The 24,366-nt window shown below is 36.0% G+C and overlaps 1 protein-coding gene across 1 annotated transcript in view; it reads right to left on the reverse strand.

Moving 5' to 3' along the window:
- Positions 1-24,366, reverse strand: part of SPAG17 (sperm associated antigen 17) — an 87,364-nt gene that overhangs the window by 18,825 nt on the left and 44,173 nt on the right. The window contains exons 17-27 of the mRNA XM_088155865.1: positions 22,708-22,862; positions 18,074-18,153; positions 16,360-16,442; positions 14,841-15,077; positions 13,467-13,578; positions 12,801-12,926; positions 10,757-10,870; positions 8,184-8,398; positions 5,564-5,684; positions 3,378-3,733; positions 831-960 (exon numbers count right to left, since the gene is read on the reverse strand). Of these exons, the coding sequence (XP_088011991.1) occupies positions 831-960; positions 3,378-3,733; positions 5,564-5,684; positions 8,184-8,398; positions 10,757-10,870; positions 12,801-12,926; positions 13,467-13,578; positions 14,841-15,077; positions 16,360-16,442; positions 18,074-18,153; positions 22,708-22,862 (1,729 nt within the window). The remainder of the gene's footprint in view (positions 1-830; positions 961-3,377; positions 3,734-5,563; positions 5,685-8,183; positions 8,399-10,756; positions 10,871-12,800; positions 12,927-13,466; positions 13,579-14,840; positions 15,078-16,359; positions 16,443-18,073; positions 18,154-22,707; positions 22,863-24,366) is intronic.

Raw genomic sequence — 24,366 nt, forward strand, 5'->3', positions numbered from 1 at the left:
AGGTGGGGAAGGAGAAAAAGCGATCATAAATAAAACACAAAGAATAAAGGACATACAGTGGTCACAGATTCTGAGAATTTGCATTAGAAAATGGTTTGTAAGTGTTGTTCTCAAACATCTTTGCAGTTATCTAAAGGGATATCCTAAGAAAAAGGACTGGACTTGACTCAAAGAGTATCTTTTTGAGACACCTTTCTGTTTGGCAGCAATTTTTATTCACCTATTTCCAATAAATTGTATGTCAATATGACAGGTCAGAATTATTCTGTGAACAAGTAATACTGACAGTGATCTTGGACTACACTCGGAGGTATGAACCAAACATTATATGGTTCTTTCTCAGTAAAAATAAAAATATAATAAAAATGGCTATATTACCACCAACCACAAGTTCATACAACCAATAGTAATGATAATGATAATGACCAATAGTAGGAGCCTTGGAATGCATAGAGTGAGAAAGAAAAATGTATCGTCTGTGAGAGAAGCATTTCTTAATACAAAGACTAAAAACTGTAAGACAAAAGTAAGGATTTAACACTACTGTAGCTACAAGATTTCTTTTAAAAGACTTCATGTTCACTTTGATACCAGTGAAGCTCTTACACAACTTTTTATTTATTAGAATCTTACCAAGTTAGAAGAATAAGAAATTTGGAGTAGGAGAGAAATGATTTGCTATGAAGGTAACATAGCAGCGTGCAGCAGCTGAACACAGGTAAAATTGCATTTTCACACTGTCAGACTTTTCAGACTAAAGAAATATGCTCTTTATTAAGCATCATCAGCCCTACTAACTTTATATCTATCCAAAACACAAGAAATGTTACCTTTCTTGGTGCTGGTCTCAGGTAAAAGCTCTGATTCTGATAAGCGTTGTATTTTACCTGTCATTGTAGGTGGTGGTAGGACAGGACCAGAATCAGGGCTCCTACTCACTGTGCCATCAGCAAACAGAATCTACAGAATCAAGGACATACTAGAGGTTAAAGTCAATTCAAACACCACTAGAAAGTCTTAAAAGAATGTGTCACAAATGCAATAGTCATTAGAATACTGCGGATGATGGAGAGGAAAAATGTAAAATCTCTTAGATTAATACAAGAAATAAAGAAGCTATCTTAAAGAGAATTAATAGAACAGACTGCTTCAGTTGGCAAGGATCTACAATGACCACCTGGTCCAACTGCCCCACCACTTTAGGGCTGACCAAGTTAAAGCATCTTGTCAAATGGCATTGACTAAATGCCTCTTTAACACTGACAACCTCGGGGCATCAAACACCTTTCTAGCAAGCTTGTTGCAGTGTATGACCACTGTATTGGTAAAGAAATGCTTCCCAATGTCCAGTCTGAACCTTCCTTAGTGCCCCTTTGAGCCATTCCCATGTGTCCTGTCAGTGGATCCCAGAAAGAAGGGATCAGCACCTCCCTCTGCACTTCCTCTGTCAGGGAGCTGCAGAGAGCAAGGACATCGACCCTCAGCTTCTGTGTCTCCAAAGCAAACAAGCACAGAGCTCTCAGCCCCTCCTCACAGGATGTACCTGCCATCCCTTCCACTGGCTTTGTTGTTCTCCTCTGGACACGCTGCAGGACCTTCCCATCCCTCTGGAGTGGTGGTGCTCAGAGGTGCTCCCAGCACTCTGGGTGAGGCTGCACCAGTGCTGAGCACAGTGGATGATCTCCCCTCTGCCCCACTGTGCTGCCGTGTTTGATTCCCCCAGGACATGGTTTGTGCCCTCTGGGCTGCCCGGGCACACCCTGCTGACCCACTGAGCTGCTGCCCACCAGCACCCCCAGGGCCCTCCCTGCAGGACACTCTCCAGACTCCTCTCCCAGTTTGTACTGGTGCCTGGCATTACTCTGTCCCACACGTAGGATCCAACAGCTGGTTTTGTTAAATTTCATCCCATTAGTCACTGTCAGAAGGAGTGCTATTTGCTGCACTCCATGGGTATAATTAATGGGGACTATTCTAATAATAAAATGGCTAATAAAAATAAACAGTAAAGATTATTCTTTGACTAAATGGCCACAGGTTAATGGCCTTTTTTTTTGGTAGTGGTGAAAATGCCTCACTATTGACATATTGATCTGTACTGAGATATTCCACATGTCTAGGACCACTTTGAATTTTTTAGCCATTATGATAGTTAACCAAAAGAAGTCTTGGTTTTTCATCAAATTGGTTTCTGAGATCCATTACACTCAACTATTGATATGCATGTTCTCTGTGTGTCAGATAAATTCTAGAATTACTCCAACCATCCCTAAATTAATTTCTATTCAGTACAATGTAGAAAAGAAATGGTAAACATATAGAAACAACTCTTGAAATTAGGAATTAAGGAGTTAAATATGAAAGGAATTAAAGATGTCTTCTTTTTTAAATGCTTATTATATCCAATAAATTTCTGATGATTCATAGACATTAAGTTAATATTAAAAAGGAAGCATTCATAATCTGTTTAAACAAAAATTGCTGTAAAACCATTTTAGGCACATAAGATCTACATTTTTCTATCAGGAAACAGTATGTTGCGAATATATAGACATACAGCAGTTAGTTTCCCTGCATGTTTCTGAAATGGATATATTTCTCAGGAATCCTGGCTAAACGTTTTAACATCTAGTGTGATGAATAAATATAAAGAACTTACATTAGGCATTGTGGTCTACTTAGACAGGAAAAATAAATTCAGGAAATAAGGAATTATTTAGACAGATTCTGAGTCAAATTAAATGACTTCTTTTTATCTCTTTGCTAACTACATGTAGAGTCTTAGTTAAAAAAAAAAACTTTGCTTGTAGATCAATTACAGTATTTGCAAAGATAGCCTATACAATCTAAACTGTACCAAAATTCTAGACAACCTAAATATGTGTAAACAAAGCAGGTACTTAGGAATATACAGACTTTTCCCCTAAAAATTTAGGATACGTGAAAGTGTCTGCAGGACTGAAAAACAGTTCAGACCTTTTCTGGATCTCATATGAGTGTTTAAACTGAAAAAAATATATGAATGCTTTCATAGTGCTGAAAATACTCAAAGCTGAACTAATCCACACTTCAGAAGCTTAAGTTCAGGAATGTGGTTCTCCAAACCATATTGAGCTATTTCCTAATCACAAAGTTGCCTAAAATCTTCTTGTGCCTGAAATTTTCACACTTAAATTTCCCTCAGTTCTGACTCTGAACAAAGCCAATAGTGTTTTAGTCTTGACATGGCTGCATAATTCAGTATTAGTTAACTACTTCATCTACAAACTGGACACTTCTTGATCTCAGTAGACAAAAACAAGTTTAAGGGTAATCACCTTCCATTACAATGAACTGCACTAAATTGTACTCCTTACAGTGAATTCTACTAAATATACCTGTGTAGATCCATCCATTAGGTACTTTATGACAGTTCCATGACTAGTGATGACTCTTGACACCTCTTGTTCTGTTTGCCTCGCTGGAGGTGAATAAAGATGAGAGTTTTTTACCTTTTGGGGATAACTCTGTCTAACCAGAATTTTCAGAGCAGGCTGCTCAGCCTGTACACTTTTGGTGTCTTCGTGTTTTACGCCACTTTCTGTAACCTGATGTTCCTCCTCTCCACTTTTTGTAACCTCTTCCTCCTCTCCACTTTGCATAACCTCTTCCTTCTCTCCTTCATCTGTTTTGTTCTCACTTTCCTCTACCATCTCTTTCTCTGCTTCTGTGGCAGTGGCTTCACTTTTCAAATCTGAAAGCAAACTTTCAATTACTTAATACTGCATAGCACACATTCAAACAGTGCTACACACCCAGCGTCATGGTGTCAACAGAAGATATGCAACTTCAGCTAAGTAAGACTAACCCTCCTTGGCTGAATCTATCATCCAGAGAGTAAAAGATAGACTCTGATTTTAGAGCAAAGTACAAAACAGTCACCTACTCAGAAACTCTGCATCTTCTTGTGAAGGTGGCTGTCTTTCCAAATGAAAACAAGGGAAATTTGAAGATGGGTTTATTATGGATGCCAAACTTTTGGAAGACTAACATCAGGTGAGAGAAATTCCCTAACTGCCCATAAAGGTGAAAACAAAACCCCAACTGAGTTTCACCAAGCTTGAATTTGTATAAAAACCCAAGTACTATGATCTGTCTGCTTGAGCAAGTAAGTTTCTTAGATTAAATGATGGCAGTGTTTTGAGTCTAATAAAAGGGGTATAATTATGCTAATTTTATTGAGTCTCCATGTAAGTGTCTGTAATTGCTCGGTTCACCTCCTCTACTCAGCATTTCAACTTATGCTTCTTGCCAAACTATGTATGTTTGAGAACACTCTGCATGTTCTTTACTTCATAGCAGAAAAATCAGAGCGCATTTATGGGGCTGTACAGATTTGTTGTACATAAGCATTAAATGACATCTGTACACGGCTGTTTTTAAAACTAACTAAATGACAACAAAATTCTCATTTGTCTGCTTCAAAACCTAACAGCATGATAAAAAAACCCCAAGATTTACTACAGTTTACAACATGCAAAGATGAACCTAACACTGATTTTCAAAAACACAGAAAAAATAATTATTGCAGAATATTTGTCAGGCACAGAAGCTTTAAAGTATCCATATATCTCATTAGTCTTCTAAAGGAAATCCAATTATAAGGGCAGAAAGGCTTACTGTGAGTGTTTTCTCTGTATGTACTGGATGGCATAAACCAAAGGACTTCTGTGAAATAATTCCTGTTGGAAATTGATTGCAACTTTTAGAAAAGCAACCAAAAAACCTGATTGTAAAACATCCAGTAGCAGAGACTCCATCACAGCCTTGGTTAATTATTTTAATAATTCTTACCATTTACCAGTGTAACATTCTTACCAAATGAGTATAACTTTAATCTAGTAAAAAGTCCTAGCTTTCAGTTTCAAGCCTCATAAAATTTGTATACTGTGTTTACAAGCTACCACCAAAATTCTGTTTCTTTGTACTTCCAGGCTGGCACCACTCACTCTTTTGACCATTTCTTTGGTAATTTAATTGAGTTCTCTGGTGAAAAGAGCTCACTAAAAGATGCATCTTCTGATGTATCAGAATGCTTTAATCATTCCTGTAATTCTTCCCCAAATCTTCCAAATTATTAACATTTTTTCTTGGGGACTTAAGTATATATGCTTGCAAAGGTAGTGTAGATACAGGTAATGAACCATCTGCCTGCTGTCACTCAAGATTCCTCAATATATATGTATTTATTTAATGAGTTTGCTTGTTTTTCTTTAGTATTCCAATCTACATGCATATTCAAATGATTATTCAACATGACTCCCAAGGGCTTTTAGGGGTTACTACTTCCTTGCCCTCAATCTTTTACGTTCAACAACTTGTGAATCTAGATTTTATATTTGTTTGAATAAAACCATATTATTCATATTGTAAATACTATTAAATAGACATTATCACAGACTTAGCACTCTGACATGTTAAAAACATTAAAGTTACATCTAAACCCATCAATGAAGAAATAGTTTTCTTCTGTAGTCTTAGCTTCTCTAAAATTCCTTACTTTTCAGTGTCTCAGAAAACTAACCTTGAAACCTTTCACCAAGAAAAGTTAATACAAGTCCATTGGGACAGGAAACATTCAAACTTGGAAAAGCAGGAGCATCTGACATCTCTTGTGTTTGGGGAACTGGTTCTTCCATTTCCATCTACAGAAGAAAGAATTAATCAAATTCTATTCCACATTTTAAAATAATAACGAAAAAATTAGAGTACAGATTTAGTCTGTACAGATTCCGTTTTAAAAATACTTTTTTTTTTTAAGTGCTGTTTACCACTCACATTTAACATTTTCAGAGTTTATGGATTCAGAAGTGGAAAAATTAATGATTTTCTTTGATTATGCTATCTTCTTTAATTCAGAATTGGAAAAACTAATTATTTTCTTTGATTATGCTATCTTCTTTAATTCAACTTGAAGAATCATTCCTTAAAAAACCTATGTAAAAATGGACTGCACTATGCCAGTAGCCATAAGATGAAAAACATTTTGGGTTGCACACATAGGTAAGAGAGAGAACTTGTCCTGGTATTATCCCATATTCTTGCTTTTTAGGAATAGGAATATAGGGTGGAAATGGCAGATATTTAGCCACCTGTTTTTCAGCATAAAAGATGCTGTATATTTTACAGTTAATTTATATAATATTACTGGTAATTAAGGCTACTCTCAATACCCTAAGATTGTAGTCACAGCATCATGAGGTAGAAGTCACAGAATAGGGCAGAAGTAACCCTCAGTTGTCACCTACTTGTCCCTGTCTAATGGTAAAAAAAAAAAAATCAAGTATAACTACACCAGTAGCAAAAAATTCTAATGTAATGTATTCTAAAAATTTCCAGGGCTGGAGGTTTCCTGGTAAACTAATCCACAGCTTTACCCTGATTAACCTTATTGACATTTTCCCATTGATTGACTTGATGACTACTAAAGAAAATTAGTTTACTTCTAAATACTTCTGATGATGATATGAGCTCATATAAGAGATGATGGGGTTTTTTTAGGTTTTACAGAAGGCTATTCTGTCTCTCAACTAAAGATCAAACAAACCCAAATCAATTATTTTAAATCTTTCCCACTGGTTAAGTTTTCTAGACCTGTAATCTTTCTTCATGCTTTCCTTAAAACTTTCAGTGTGGCCTATATTTTTCTTGCAGTGCAGTATCCAGTAGTATCCTGGACACAATACTCCAACTGAGACTCCACCAGCACTAAAAGAAAAATAACTTCACATATTTAGCAGTCTATACTCCTCTGTAATCACATCTCAGTGGTCTTTGGCCTTCTCACAAGAAGATGGCATTGTTGACTTACAGATAGCTTGTGATCCATGACAACTCTCAGATCTGTCTCTATAGAACTGTTGCTCCAAACAGTAATTCCAAACCAAGGAGATAAAAGCCTTTTGGTTTAGAAGTCATCCTGACAGATTTTTAATTATAGAGATATTTTTCTTTAGAGTTCGTTTGTGTCACACAAGTGCTGTATGTTATGCTGAGTGCTGTTTGGCAACTCTCTACACCACTTTCCATGCTGAAATTAGGTAAGGAGCCTTTTTTTGTGGATATGCACAGAATCTGTTTTGCAACAGTCACAGTGTTACTTCAACCACGAGGTACTAAAAACTACTTCAGAACAGAAATTCAGAATGTGCTTTCCAAAGATTCATTCATTCTTTCCAAAGACCTGTACTGTGATAGAAGTACTTCAGTTAAAGGCAAAAGTACCTTCCTCAAATTGCTGGTCCCTGGCTTGTTATCAGCTGGAAAGACCAATTTACAGAGCAAGATTCTGCAAAACTGTCTTCACTAATTTACTTAGAGTAATTTGGTTAGGCTTTGGAATATGGGTTTCAGGAAGCACAGGGAAATTCTACTTAGATAAAGTAAAAATTTAGCAGTTCTTGTAATTAATATCTTGAGATATTAATAATCATAAAATGGTTTAGGTTGGAAGAGACCTTAAAGATTGTTGTGTTCCAACCCCCTTCCATGGACAGGGACAGTTTCCACTAGACCAGAGTGCTCAAAGCCCCATCCAACCCGGCCTTGAACTCTGCTAAGGATGGGACATCCATAGTTTCTCTGGGCATCTGTTCCAGTGCCTCAACCACCTTCACAGTCAAGAATTTTTCCTTAATATTTAATCTTAATCTTTTGGTTTAAAGCCATTTCCCCTTGTCCTGTCACTACATGCTGTGGTAAAAAGTCCCCCTCCAGGTGTCTTGTAGCCTCACTTAGGTACTGGAATGTGCACTCTAAGGTCTTCCTGGAGCATTCTATTCTCCAGGCTGAACAATTCCAACTGTTCCCGTTTGTCTTTGCAGGAGAGGTGCTCCAGCCCTCTGATCACCTGCAGTGTAACAGCAGTAACTGTAAAGCCAAAATTGACAAAACCATGTGGGCCATGGCAGACTCACTGCTTTACATCACAGAGTCATAAAGACTAAGTTCATTAACAGCTGCCAATATATACATCTGAGAACAACTGAAAGAGTAAAAAATATCCTTAAGAGCACTACAAACTGTTAAGAATTTGTAAAGGCACAGCTCAAAGCCCTCTGAAAGAATGTATGTTTCTCTTACAGAAGTTCATGTATTTGAATTTTTGTTTGTTTCTTTGGATTGGATATTGTCTCTTCTCTGACCTTTTCTTCTTCTTGCTGCACCAGGTCATCAGGTGATGAAGGGGCTAATTTGTCACGGTTCCCTTTACCAGAAGCTTTTGCTGATTTTTTTGTGTCAGACTTATCTTTTTTTCGCAGACCTGGTATAATAGGAGCAACTGTTGTCGGAATTACGGTTGGAAGATGAACAGAAGGGATGTTCAGAATTCTTGCTAACATAAGACGTGTTTCATCATCTAAGGAAGGGAAAAGCAATATTTTCAATGTAATTAAGTTTCATAAATGTAGATGGTCACATTTTATTTTTTAAAAACATTTTGTACACTAAATTTTACCTTAGAAATAATAACCTCTGTGGGGAGTTTTTTATTTCAGATAGAGGGACTAAATAGATAAGAGTTTTTAGAAAATATTTCCACAGACTGACAACTTATAAACCTAAAAGACATCTTGAAACTACTGCTTCCTACAAGTTGCCCCTTGGTTGTCACACCAAAAAAAACCAAAGCAATTTTAAAATTCTCTTTTACCTCCAGAATACTTAGAAGTGGAGACATTCTGAATCTAGTATCTAGTAAATGATCACTGTGTTATGCTTTATCATGGGCTGATCCAGCACAGACTGACTCTAGAAATTTTGTACCACACAGGTCTATTTTGCCATAATTCTTCAGAAAGATTCTAACGATCTAGACTTGATAAGACTCTTGCAATTCTTCAAGCCAAGCATTAGGACAGCCTGCTGCTCATGTCAATGGGAAGTAGTCATGTTGCCTTTCAAAACAATTTATTGAAAATAAAAGAAATACAAACTTACACTTTCTGTAATTATTTCAACAAACTGACACTTCACTTTCACAGAAATTTCACCTATGCCTTTATTTTGGTTGCCTCCAGAAATGAGAACATGTTGTCTGAGGGTAACAATGAAAAAGAGTGGATTGTCAAGACTGAGATAAAGTGCCTTTAGAAATCTTGAGAGAGATGTAAAATTTCAGAGGACTGTCTGTTAAGGAAGGTTTCCCTCCTTTTATACACACATTCACATGTCTAGGACTTGGAATTGTACTCTCATAATTTTGTCAAGACATAAAGAGCAAGTGCAGAGGTTCTATAGTATCCAGAATCCAAAGCCCTGGAGGTGCTCAAGCAGTCCCAGATTCATAAAGAGACAAGGAGATTATTTCTGACATAAATGTAAGGTGATCAGAAGTTAACCTTTGGTATTGCTGGAGAAAACAAATAATTCAAAACATAAAGAAATACTAACATTTCCTCCCAAAATAAAGTTGTATAAAGCTGAAAAACAACTTTAGGCCTTTTGTCACCTTAGCTTCCCTAAAAGGAGGATGAAATAGATAAAGTTGAAAAACAGTAAGAAAAATGAGAATTAGAGTGTTTCCAGAAAACTATTTCAGTACTGTAGGGAAAAAGGGTAATTTGCACACAATTTAACTGATCAGTGGAGAGAAACTGCAGATTTCGTGGTATACCATTCTGCATTAGGAATGGGTGGCACATGAGAATCATCTGAGTATTTCTGGTCAGAATTATTCTGAGCACTTATGATACAAAGACCCACGGGAATTTGGCATAAGCAAATAATTACAGAAAAATTGCATGCAACCAAAGAATGCCAGTTAGTAGTGCTCTAAAGATCAACATGGCAAGGATTATTTTAATGTAGAATAGGATGATTATGGTGAATTTGAAAAAGCCTAAACATTACATCTGACATGTAGGTGCTCAATCAAACACGTCTCTCTTTTATGCCAAAATCCAAGTTTTTGGTGGGCCACTTTTGTGAATGCTCCCTTGGCCCAACTCTAAAAAGCCTTTTTTTTTGCAATTAATTTGTAAAATACATCTGAACAATTAAAACTGAGTGTTGGAGTTGAATGGTTTACCACAGTCCACACAAAGATGCATTCAATTAAATGTTTTCATATTTTAAGAGCTGAAAAATGCTGGACTTATTTTCTGATCAGAGAAGGGTTTCACTTTTTTCCATAAGATAGTTTCAGTGGCCTTTCAAATGTAATGGAAACAAAAAGCTCTTGGTAAAAGCAGATGCTGTTTTCACTGTGGTTTTCTGAAGCAATTGCTTCCAGTTGGTGAATGTGTTTATTGAAGGGCTGAGAGAAATCCCTCATTATGTCTGCACAACTGTAACCTAAAGTCCAACTCCTAAAGTAAAATGAAAGTTCCATAATCGCCTATATAAGTTTACAAAAATATTATTTCTTGGAAAACCAAGAAGACTCCTCAGCAAATCACATTTTCTTTGCCTCAAATTAATTGGCTGATTTTGCTGGGCTACTTAATAACAATACTTGCAGTACTCTGTTTTCACAGTAAGCAGAAAAGCTTGGAGACTTCCCTCCATTTTGAAAATTGAATCATAGAATATTCTTGACAATTTAGTCTCATTTTGAGCCTTGATGAAAATTCCCTACCATGTAATAACAGCTGCTGAGAAAGGTAGAATTGCATACAACAAATTATTGGGTTAAGGAGTGTATAAAGGGGGAAAAAAAGGAGAAAAAAATTTCCCCTATGGCTCTCAAATATCCTCTTCTATTTGCTTACTTTACCTGCTGCCTCCCCTGTAGGTCCATAATAGCTCAGGGACAGCTGGATTCCATTTTCCAAGGTGGCTGAAAAAGACCCAAACTTGCTCACAGCTTTCTTTTGATTTTTCAGTTCTCCTTCAGAAAAAAAAAAGAAAAAAAAAGAAAGAATTCATTTCAAAGACAGCAACACATAACAGAACCACCTGACCTGTAAACCAATGGCTAGTGTGAAAAGTGAGACCTCAGTGAGGATGACTAACTTAAATAGACTAAATAGGGGAGGGAAAATCAACATTCCATTCATAGAGTACTACATAATAGTCAGTTTTGTGCAATACATGTGTGGCTTTTTACCCAGAAACAGCATTCTAATTAGCTAGGTGTGTAAAACCAGGTTTAATAGCAACAACTAGTGTAAAATCTTATGGAATTTAAGCAGTAAAAGAACCCAGTTTTGGAGTTATGGATCCTTGTTTCTTGGCTGACAAGAATGTTAAACTGCCCATTTAAAAACTGCATGTGGCCTATGCACTAATACAAATCACTGTCCCTCAGATGTTGTCACAGGGACAGGAGCTGAACTTCGATTATCCCTGAGGTTCCCTTCCAACTCAGGATATTCTATGATTCTGTGCATATACTTTGAGGAGAAAGTAAAAGAAAGGACAAAAAGTTGAGAAATTAGATCCAAAGACACATCTGGGATGTGGATCAGGAGTCAAAACTTACATGGAGGTGCAGATCAAGGTGTCATGTGATGAATATGTCATGGTGAAAATTACGTCCTTCCTTGCCTGTACTTCAGCTGCTACTACCTTAAAGAAATGTTCTGTTCATAAGAGAAAAACTTGGGATTCCCCATATGGGAAACAGCTTTTTAAAATGGTGAGGAGCAGCAGAGATGACTACAAAAGAAGGTTAAGGTAGGCTGAGCTATCTCCCAAACTTAACATGGGACACATCCTAAGACCTCATCTGCTCCTATTTCTTGTCTGTCATTGCAGCTTATGGCTGAATACCACCTGTAGGATGCTGTTTGGGAATTTTGACTGCTTTACATATTTACCAATGTACCATCCAGACTCTGTCAAACATCAGAGTGGATTGATTCTTGTCTTCCCTGTGCCTTTCTTTCTGCTCCTGTTTACATGGGAGGAAAGCATGGCACTTGTGTCCAGTGAATACAACATGTCTCAGATACTCACACACTGGTGATTGCCAGTAGTGTCCGGCAGACCCCAGAATGTCAGCTGTCAGAAGTGCAGACAAGAAAAATCTTGTCCATAAAAGGGATAGAAATTTTGTAATTAAACAACCTACAATTACATCGCTGGTAAACCAAGGGGAGAAGCTAGAGCAGGATGCTTTCTAACATTGATGAAGAAGAAAAGAGATAATATGTCTAAATTATCCTTTTTTAATACTCTTCAGTTTGATAATAGCAATTCCATAAGGCTTTTGGCAAACATATACACGAATTATTACAAACTGGCTTCCTCCTTGGAAACACTCTCACCTGGGTTCAGAAAGGATTTATATTCAATGCTTTCTGAGTATTAACAGTATGTCAACCAACAGTAGAAGTTCCTGGATTGCAGAAAGATCAGTTTTCAAAGCAAAGATCTTGAGGAGGCAGTAATGATATGGTCATCTGACCCACAAAAGGAAGTCCATATCAAAAGGGGAAATCTTCCTTTCAAGAGTAGTCACAATGGACAGAATCCAGTTTTCATCTTCTTAGGCTTTCTCAGGCCACTTTAAGATCCCAATGAGTCCTCCACTAAAGAAGAAAACTATTTTCTTAAGGAATGGTGATTTCCTTGCTTTGGAAAAGAGACTGGTTTGCACATGTTGACCTGCACTGTGCTTCTACATCTTGCTAAGACCTCTCTGTACAGTGCTGAAGCCAGCTAACTGGATTTTTACTTTGTTTTATAGAACACCAACTTTTCTTACTCTCTGTTATTAGTTACAATATATTTTCTGTTAGTTGTTAAGTTTTGCATCCAGTTATTAAATATGTCAAACTATTAATTCTTTATATCAGTGACATCAATCCACTGACCTGATCTAATTTGCTGTTCTTCATTAATTTCTTGCTCTTCAGCTTCTTTGAAGTTTTCCTTGGGGTCTGTGACATGAATGAAGAAATTGTGGTTGTCTTTCATTACTTTCACCTTTATAAAAGTTTCTGTAAAGCAATGGAATACTATTATTGCTTCCACCAGGCTTCAGAACTTATTTGAACTCAAATAAATGGTGCATCTGCAAATTTAAAGCACTCAAAAAATTAAAATTGCTCATAACTAGACTGAATCATGTAGTAGAAAACCAAGGTGACAAAATTAAGATTATCTGAGTTTAGACTAAATATTTTAAAACTCCCTGATAATTAAATCTGAGAATCTGCAGAAGAATCTGTTGCTTAGATATATTGCATTTGACTGGAAAAATAAATCGAACATTCTGTAAATATCATGCATCAGTTGCCATTGAACAAATAAATATAAACTCTTTTGTCTGCATTTCTAGTTTTCTGGTATTTCATTTATCTATCAACTGTTATCATATTACAGGTAACTGTAAAGAGTAGTAGTGATAGAACCTAATATGGAATTTCTTGAACTGAATTTTTACTGCCGAGACATGAAAAAGCATTTCATGAAAAAGGATTAAGAAATTATTCTATCAGTTAGCACTGAGTCAAAACAAAGCATAAAGAAATAATCACTTTTCACAAACTCTGTCTTCTCTACTTGAATCTGTCCTCCATCGGATGGGAAAAGATATTGATTGGTTCCTGATATTTGAATGATATTCTCCCCTGTATTGTAGCCATGAAACTGGAAAAAACAAGTTAAAATTATCTGTAAATAAGAAAAGCAGAACCCATTAAAGAAGTAAATGAAGGAGAGATCATCAGGATCACACTGTACTGCTCAACACCTTTTGCTTAGCTATTTAACTAATGTAATAAAACCCTGAGAAAATATCTAGCATGCTATTGTCACATCTAAATAATTTCCCTGTTATTAACTGAAGTAACTCGTTACATGGGAAAACCATCATGGAAAATGAAGAGTAGCAAGTAGACTGGTGGATTAACATACAGTGTGAGAGAAAGGAAAAGTTCTGATCAAATACAAAGAGACAAAGTACAGTGCCATGGGATCACATAAAGGACAGATAAAGATTCAACTTTTTACTCTCTAGGTTTTGGAATTCAGATATTGTAAATCTAATTAGATTTCTATGCCTTCATGAGTGCCACAAGATGGCAAAAATTACATGACTGTATTCAAATAAGTTCAGACTGAATTGTCATCTATTTCTGAGTTTGAAGTCTGTACTTCAAACAAAGCAGATTTGGACTGAATTATGTTGATGTATGCAAGTTTTGGATGTAAGACAGACTCTGCAAATTCAAGGTGGTGCAAACTGCTGAAAATCTATTTGAATATAACCAGTGAAGAGCTCCCTGTCTTACTGCAACAGGCAGAAAAAGGGGACCTGCTGTCTCCATTGAACTATCTGGGATTGCTAGGGAAATGAAGCACAGTTACAGCTTAGATTTGATGCACATTAATCTGCAAGAGTGAGCTGAGCTCTACATTTCCCATTGTACATATGCCAAAGGAGTTACTTTCTGAAATACAGGAAAAATACATATTTTAGATTAGGGCACTTCAAGAACATGAATTTTGAAAGAAGAAATGTAAGAAACAGTGATTTCCAGCGTGGACAGTCAAAATTTCAACTAGGTCTAGTAGTTCTTTACTTTGGAAAATGGGACAAGTTCTTATGTTCCCCTTTCCTATCCTCTCCCATGAAAACCTCAACATTATCAACTTATGTTTGTGTTCATGTCATATTACACTAAAAATAATAATTAAATAATCTAGTCTAGGATAATCTTGAACGTCAAGAACTGCTTTTTAAAACTTTTAGAAATGGATCTGCTGCTAAAACAATGGAGGTAACACGACCCAGTTAGGCCTAATTTGCCCTGAACTCAAATTTCACAATAGATAATAGCTCTGCTGTAATCTTGACTCTATATATAGTTAGGACTTTTCTAATGTGGTATATTAATACAACTCCTTACCTTATAAACTTTCTCAGAACATAGTTCTGAAATGCTATGATCCTCCTCAAGTTCAGGGGCTTTTGCTAACTCATTTTGAGACTTCTCTTCAGAAGATTTTCTGTTTGATTCTCTACATTCTTTATCATTTTTATACTGTTCTTTCATTTTACTTTGTAATTGTTCTTCCTTTTCTTGTTTTTCTTCCTTTTCTTTTTTCTGTTCCTCTTGTAATCGGTCCTGCTCCATCTTCCAAGCCTACATTCAACATTAGGAGTTAGACTGTGTTTTTCTTTTTACTACAAGATATTTCATATATGCACTCTGAAAAGAGTAGAAGCAAACAAAACCAAAGGAATCAAAGTTCTAAGCTAAGACACATTTCCAAATATGTCAAAAGTCTTACAATATTATGCACCAAATTTTGGACAGAATTACTGATTCATTCAATCTACAACAGCAGCCACAGTTGACCACAGGAGATTAATCAGGTGATTATTCATATCTTACACAATAAGTCATGGGAGAATGATTTTGTTGAATACTTTTCCATAATGTTTACCACCAAACCACAACGCATCACTGGTATTAGTTTATTACCCTATTGCAACTGTGAGATAAAATGATTTTATTTTTTTACAGAAAGAGGAATGAGGTGTCAATGCCAAAATTATCAGCTTGCATCAAGAAGACATTTGAGATTTTCTAGTGTATTTAGGGTTTTATAGCACTTTATAGTCTAAACATATGAAAGCAGAAGCATTTCTGAGGTAGAAATGACAAGCACTGAGAGTTACAAGTCAGGTGTTAGCCTCGATTGAACTGTGACAATTAGCCTCATTCCCTGTCTACATTCCATATCAGGACTTGAACTGCACAGCCTTACACACTGTGAGGAAAATGAGACATATGTCTGTGAGGAGTCAAAAAAGTGCAGGGGGATACAATATCAATAAAACGAGATTTTTGCAGATTAATGGATAGTACCAATGCTAAGACCTAAAAAATTGTGTGCTTAATTGTGCTTAATCCCCACCTCAGCCAGAAATTTACTGTGTAAACCTGGGCAAGTTAATTAATCTGTAGTGAATGGTCATGGACTAAATCTATAAAATGAGATTGTCTGACATAAGGGAACTCTGAGGTACCATATTTACACTCCCTAATTTCAAAGAGATGCAGACAGTAAAAGTACAGTTGGGTACACAAGGGTAATTCCATGAATCTGGATCTTTTAATATCTTTAAAATCAGAAAACTTCAGTAAATAGTAGGATAGTATCCATAACTTTCACTTCCTAGCATTGCAACTATAAATTACTTTGAAATGTCTAGTCTAACTCCGAATAGTCTTCCCTTAAGAAAACAATGTAACATAATTCACAATCAATAAGGAATAAATTACAGAAAATAACATACACATAAAATAACAAAGAGCAGAAAAACTAAGAGGATGCCCATGTAAAGAAAAAAGGCTTACCTTCCTAGGAAAGCAGTGCTATCTAGTCCATTTCAGAAACATATTTATTTTTTTGCCTCACCTTTAGAGAATCTTCTCTGATAATGAGACTTTCTTCATTCTTGGATTGGGACTCTGTTTCATCCTCAGGTCCGGACATGCTGCCTTTGAAAATTGAAAGGGAGAATAAGTGAGGCTATAAACACAGGAAAATAGAATAATTTTTTAAAATGTGAGAAAACAAAGATGTGCGAGTAAATAAAAATGTATATTTATAAATAGGGGAAGCATAACAGTACAATAAAGCAAACCTTAAAAATATCTAGAAATAAAACAGAAAGTCTGTTTAGGTTAGAAGAAACTTGATTCTCATAACTGGGGACCAAATACACTAAATATTATATCAACAACATGCATAAAGACTGGCTCTCTGCTTCTCGCTATTGAAGGTTTTGCTCTGGCAGTAAGTTTGTTTTTTACTGAGCCAGAACAAGCTCAGTAACAGAGTCATAGACACTGCAACCTTTCAGGACAAAAAACCCCAAATAAATGCTATCTGAACCTTCAAACTTTCACTAAAGAAACATTCACCATATCCTTCATTTACTTTTATGGCTTTATAACGTCTATGACTTATGAAAAAAATATCTTCTCTAAGTGTAGTTTTATACTATGCTTGGATACCCCATATTTACCTTATAGAAAAGATAATTTTAAGTACACTATCAGAAGCTTCTAGTTAAATTACTTTGTATGATAAAGCAGAAATTGCAGTGTCAGTGAAATTGAAAACACCTAAGGACACTGTTGCCCATCTGCGTGTTCCAGCGAGAGGTGATGATGTCCTTTCAGCAAGTGAATTACTCTATGAATCATAACTGTCATGAAGCACCACATGGGCAAAATTCAATCTAACTCTTGTGACAGCTAGATATGTACAAATTATGATTTAGCAGTCATAACTGTACTTTTAGTTTCCAAACTATAATCAGAGGTGTTAACTGGGTTGAGGAGTACTGTTTCTATTTTTGTAAATGCTAACTGCCTGTCCTGGGAGGTTTCAAAGTGCATTCTCAAAAAAGATAAGAAAATAAAGGTTAAACATAAACAAATCATTGTTAATGCCATTTAAATATACAAGTAGATACTTTTGACATAAGTTCTTTTTTGAGGTTTTGAGATTCTGCTGCCTGCTGAACAGTTATTACATGAGCTTCTTACAATTTTCACTACCCAAAATATTGCTTTTAATTCACGTTTGCTCTGCAGTCTTGTCAATTCAAGTTTTTAGTTTTAGCTTCCAGCCCACAGCTTCTGAATTCCAGCTTTTATCCTGCCCTTTAAAAAGGAATTTTTATGAATAATGTCGCCAGCTTTAATCACTTCTCACCTCTTCCTATGTTCAGTCATCTGAACAGATTCATATTTGTATGTAATCTTTAATCTCATTAGATAAGCACAGCTATTAAAGATGTAAATTGACAGTAAAGGTGTCAGTTTTCAGAACAGAGAAAGTTGCAGAATATATAAATATATATTTTTAATTAATTCCAAAACATATTTATGCCTACATAGATGTCAAAACAGGGTCATCCTAAGAAAAAGACACGCAACTCTGCTCTGCACAAATTTGTGTCTCAGCACTTAAAGTGAAAAATTAATTTCCTAGAATACAATAAAAAGATACCCACTTTTGGCTTTCTAAGTAAAGCCAGGTATTTTGACAGCACTGGCAGACAGTCCAAAAGGGCCTTCTGCTGTGACTTTTTCCAATTTGAAAGACTCTATTTCCTTACCCATCTTCTCTTTTTGGTATTTAGTTTCTTCCTCTGTCACCCAGTCTTCAATTGAGTTGGCCACCAGCTCAAGATAGTTCCTGAAAAGAATATCCCTCTATTTAACACAATATGGTTTTCACTAATACGATTTCAGGTCAAATAAGATCACTTGGCTTCTCAGTTTCTTACACAAGTATTATTCTATAATCTTTGAGACAAGATTCGTATTTGACAGGATTTCTCTCAGTTTTTACAGGAACTGGTACTTTTACCTGGTTGGTATTTGCTTAGTACATGTTATACTTGGATTCTGGTTATTCTTTCTGCAAAGAAATATAGGAAACTTGTCTGCCAAAGAATACCTGCTCCTAAAGAAAAATCCAGGAAATCAGAAAACTTCAAGGCATTCAGTTCCAAAAGGTTCAGACTCATTCTCATCCTCACTCTTTTACCATTAAATAACTTATTTTCTTAGTTGCTCTTGGTTGATGTTGATTTTTAGAATATGCTTCATTTGTTTGTTCAGAAACTGAAGTGTTATTGTATGTAATACAAGCTCTTCTTTATTGGTGTGACAAGAAAGGAGTTTGGAAATTGTCATCCAAATCCAGATGAAAGAATCAGTGTAACATAACCTGCCATTAATTAAGAATACTCACAAGTAACAATTAAGTTAAAGTGAAAAATGAATGACACACTGATCCAGAGTTTGCTGCTGGCATCTGCAGTTGCATGGTCTCATCTTCCAAAGGTGTCTGAAATGACTGCTAAAGTAGCTCACTGCAAACAATTGCTTTCAAGAAAGCAGGAAGCATGAGAATCTTATATGCAACTGCCACTCAACCCCTCATTTGGAGTTTTATCACACTTCTTGAAAGTAAAATTCTTCATGTGTGTAAAATTGAAAGGAGCTTTTGAAGAAGGCATCAGATTCAGTTACTGAGTCTTCATGATATTTTGTATTTACAAGTTCAATATGATTAAATTGTATCCATAAACTCTGTGTGGAGTAGAGGCTTTTGGGTATGAACATAAACCAATACAATCAATTCTTGACTTCATGTCAGTTTTAAAGTTCTTATTGTAGCTGTACGTCCATAAGAATTAATATGTAGATCATATACACAGGCTGGAATACACAGTTCAGGTACAGCTTCAAGATATACAAGTTTCTCCCAGGTTCTGCAACGTAGGTGGAGTCTGCTTTGGGAAACTTGCATGGAGAAACTGTTGGTCATATATATACTCACTAGGGAGAAGGCTATTCTGTTCATTCTTCTTCTTTTCTGAAGAAAAGTGTACAACCTATAAAAACCGACGGTGTTGAAAACAAAAGGCAAAACTAGTCTGAAACACAGAGTTGTCAATACTGGAATAACTTGAAGATGAATATACGTTATAAATAAAAAATAGACTATTTGTGTGGAAAATACTTTAGGCCAATGGAACAGTCATTCCAAGTCTATACACACATTCTATTAATATGTATTTTGATGTCACTACTGCCAATGTCTGGCTCAGAAGCATTTCTCAGAAAGGATTATTATTTTCCAGCAACTTGTGTAATCTGTTTACTATGAAACTATAAACGAATGTCATTAAGATTAACTTTGAGCAAAATAATGGTTTTGATAATGCCTGAATTCGTCTGGATTCCTGATAGAGTGGCCACTTATTCTAACCAGAATTAAAATGTTTTATATACACACTTCTCATTGCAGGTACATGTGTACATGCCTTGGGATTCCCTTACTCAGTGGCATCCATTAGATGCACATGCAGCCTCTTGCTGCCTACCCTTTAAATAGTACAATTTCTGAATTTTTGGATGTTCTACATGAACTACAGGACCTGATATCCATAAAGAAGAAGGAAGGTAAGTGGGATCTCCAGGAGCAAAAGCTGCTGCAACGTCAGAAATTTAATTTCCTCTTTGCATGAGAATTTGCTGTAACAGGACTCACTGTAATCAAAATGAAATTATTCTGTGATTCTGTAACCAACTGATTAGCAGATAACAGATTTATATTCCAGACAGCAGCTATAAAATAATCCTACAAAGATTGTCTGTAGTCTATAAGCTGTCACAATAAAGAAGTAACAAATGAATACAGATAGAGAACTCTTATCAGAGGTTGTCAAACACTGCATCTATTGTGCATTTGTAACTCTTCTGTGATAGAAGTGTGATTCTTAAACCTATACCAAAAATTAAAATGATAGCAATTTTAATAAAATAAAAATCAATAAATTGTTACCAAACTCATTAGGAGTCAGTTATTTCATACAAAGGTAAAAACAAGCAATACTACTTCTAATTAATAAGTATAGAGTTTGTGCCCATTTCTGGCAACTCAGCACGATCTGGAAGCCAATGAGTGTCTTCCACAGAAGTGTTATGTTTTTGGAAACATACACTAGCAAATATTTATGATACTTTCTCTGGAAATCTGAAATTATCTTTAGCAATAAGGCTGAGTAAGGTCTGAAAATGTGCTGATTATTTTGCAGAGTACAGGCAGGTATCAATGCCACATAAACAGAACCAAAAGAGGACCTATAGCTCTTCAAAAACTTTGAGTAACATATACAGCAGTGGTGTTGAATATGTCTAGGAAACAAGAACAAAGTCAAACGATCTTGTTAGCGTTCATGCAATTTTCTTTAGGAACTCCTTGCTGCTTTGAAACAGAACCCTGTGAAATGTCACTAGACAAAGAAGACATGCCCCAAGCAGGAGTTATCTTTAATGTCTAAGCCTTGTTTCCAGGGGATGTGGAAGAGTAAGAAGTAAAAAGCACACAGTTATTTCATCCTCAACTGAATTATAATGCAGATAAAATACATCATTTCTCTTTTGGATGCAAAATTAGTAGCTTTTCTTTTGCAAGTATCAAGAGCCTTTCCTGTCTCTCAGTTGGTCTTGATCTATTTTAATGAATGCCCTTTCAAGGTGACCAGCCAATCTGTGGTCTCACAACCCCAGAGATGAACAGTAGTTGTTTCAGGGAGAAGTGCCTCCTGAGGAGGTCTGGAAGTCCCTCTGCTTCTACAGCACCAACATGCTGTTGGGATGAGGTGCTACTCAGCATATGCAAACACCATGTGACATGTTGGATGTTTGGGGGTGTGTGACCTGCTCTCTGGTGTTTGTTCCAAAAGTGTATGGGTCTCCTATGGGTCTCATGTCATATGTGTCAGCTCTGCCCAGAGAACTCAAATGCACCAGGTAGCAGAAGGGGCACCAACTGTTTACATTTAGGAAACTTGAATTAGGCATTTAAAGTCCAGTGTCATAAAGAAGTGTAAGAATGGCTGTCAGAGTAAAGAACTCTGGGTGCCAACAGACGGCTGTGTAGCAGCCCTTGAGACCACTGACCCTGTGCTTGGGCTGGTCTGAATGCAAGACCCAGTTGTACTTGAACATACCATCTTTCACTTATCTTTTGGGGAAGGTTTTAGTTGCTATATAAATACAAAACCACTGACCACACATTTAGTGGATCTGCCCAAAACACAAAACACAAAACAGACAGCATTTTCTCCAAGGAACTTTGAATTTCTGCTGGCAAGTATCTTCTGGCTCTGGCCCTAGTCACTGCTAATCACAATAGCCTGTTTTCATGGCAAATAATTTAAGTCCAAATGCCTGGAAAGCGGAGATGGACCTATACAGCGTTCCTTGACTGAGAGAACAGATACAAAATACAATACAAAATACAGCTTCAGGAAGGCACATTTCCCCCGTTTAGTACTGAAATCTGTTCAAATATATATAGGTGTCAACAAAAGTTTACTATAAAAATTCCCATAATCTGATAAATGAGACATTACACTTAGAAAAGGATACCTGCAGACAAATGTGGGGGAGGTATGTTCATACTGGATAATTTGTTTGAAATTTTATTTGATAAATCTTATTAATCCACAGAGCACCAGAGTGACATAGTAAAAGATACCTCAGCTGTCTCTCTATGGAATTTTAACATTTTTACATATTAGTACATGGACAGTTATTCTATTTTCAGTCAATTATTTGGAATAGTAATTGCATCTACATCATCATTTATATCACTGCTTCAGTGCAAAAATGTGTTCCAAAATAAATAGGTTCACTAACAAAAGAGCTAATAGTGGACATATCAATCAATTGCACACCTCTAACTGGTGAACAGATATCAGTAAGTAATTAAGAAGAATGTGTTATTCTGTGAAAAAAAATCTAATATTAACAAAGGGATTTGAACTTCTCTCAAAAAAAAATCTCCCACTAAATCACTCAATTTATGTACATACTGTTGAAAAACCTGGTAAGTATATATTTAGACAGAATTATTCTTTAAACATTCTTCACCTGAAATGTCCCAGGGCAATTTTCTTGATGTGGCACTCCTAATATGATTTTGTATGGATGTGTACAATATTTACATTTTTATATTTGGTGATAAGGAGCTACAAGTCTGCATTGTTCTCACTCAGAAAAGTTCAACGGAATGTTTTTGATACAGTACTGCTTTTGACCTGCATTACTTTTTTTCTCATAAATGTGTCACATAGCCATATCTTAATTTCAGAGCTTTGCCCTAAGCACACCCATGGAGGCTTTAATTGAAAATGACTGTGAATGAGAAAGGGAAGATAAAATCTATTACCTGAATCCAACATTAGAGTGCAGAGCAATATTCCAAGTCTCTTGGCACATACGATGTTGATCCATAGGATTGTGAAAAACCATTAGTAAAGAGTTATCTTGGGTATGATAAAATGAATCAATACATCTATATTCTTGGGATGCTGTATGAAGAACCTGAAAAGGAAATAAATAAAGGTACATCCTCCCTGCAGATGATAGCATATGTGCAGAGGCTACACAGCACAGCTTTGAGCAACAGGTGCTCCTGAATACTCTCCTACAAGATGCACTCAAAGCATTTGGATTCCAGCAAATTGTTCAGGTAGGTGAAAACTGAAACTGCATTGCTATTCATATGGAGAAGAAACACCAACTGTGCTCCACCTTCTGACTGAACATCAATGAAAAACTTCAGCTACATAAAACCCAAATAAATGAAAATATTTTACAAATACTTAAACGAGTTCAAATAATAAAATACTTAAATAGTAAATAAAATTAGAATTATCACATACCGGATAAAAAGAAAACGAATTTATTTTTTTAATCTCAGTTGAGCTTACTTGGTATTCAATTCGCTATACCATGACCTGCACATCTCTGAGATTTGCTGTGATCTACATTATTCCACTCTGCTCTGTACTGCCCCATCATTTTCAATATTTATATTGCCTGCAGGCTGAAACTTATTTTATAGTCATAGGGAGAAGAAAGCCTTCTTTTAAACTATTATTTTTCAGAACTATGCAACTGAAGGTTCTAGAAGGATCTGTTCTATGATCTCCCCAGGAACAGAGGTGAGACTGATAAAGTTGGTAGGTCTCAGGGTCCTCCTTTCTACCCTTTTTAAACATGTGCAAAATGTTTCTCTTTATCCAGTCATCTGGGACTTCACCTGATTGTTATGACTTTTCTTTCAAAATGTTATTTTTGGCTGCAATAAAACACTATTTTTTATTATTTTTATTTTCCATCAGTATCTTTTTACTAGACTCACTAATTATTGGTAGTTGAAGTAGTATTAGCTATTTATGTTGCATATGAAGGGATTCCCCATGCATTGAAATGCATGACCAGACTTTAAAATTGTCACATTAAAGTGGTGCTGCAAAAGTCCAGGCTGCACTTCTTTTGCCTAAGTACAGCGTGTGTCAGGCTCAAATAAGAATTACAGCCTAGGAAGCTCAAGGCAGCACAGGAACTAAAAATCCACTCCTCTCAAGAGGATGCCTCTCAATCCAAGCCAAGTACATTTGAGCATATCTTTCACATTTGTTATTCTGTCTTTCTGCAAGATAAGTTTTAGTGTTCATCTTGCAAGACTTCTATAAATGAAGCTTTTAGCCCTTAGAGGGTGAAGTACTGTAACAACCAAATTTTCTATTTGCCCATAAAACATGCACTACATAGGCATTTGCAAAGTATGTTTTCACATCCAGTTCACTGAGCCACAAAACTGCCACAGAGGATCACCCCTAAGGGCAAGGTGTTTTACGTCCACCACACTTTCAGCTAAGAGACTTGGTGCCAAATAGGACAACGCCAGTTTGGCCAAACCAGGAAATAAAAACCCATTACAAGCTAAATTTCACATGGTGAACTGAAAAGTAGCTAAAGCACAATGAGTTTTGGTAAAAATGAAAGATAAAACTGAATCAATTATCGAGCAGAAAAATAC

Source organism: Sturnus vulgaris, chromosome 2 (assembly GCF_052056855.1).
Source record: "Sturnus vulgaris isolate bStuVul1 chromosome 2, bStuVul1.hap1, whole genome shotgun sequence".
Taxonomy (NCBI): domain Eukaryota; kingdom Metazoa; phylum Chordata; class Aves; order Passeriformes; family Sturnidae; genus Sturnus; species Sturnus vulgaris.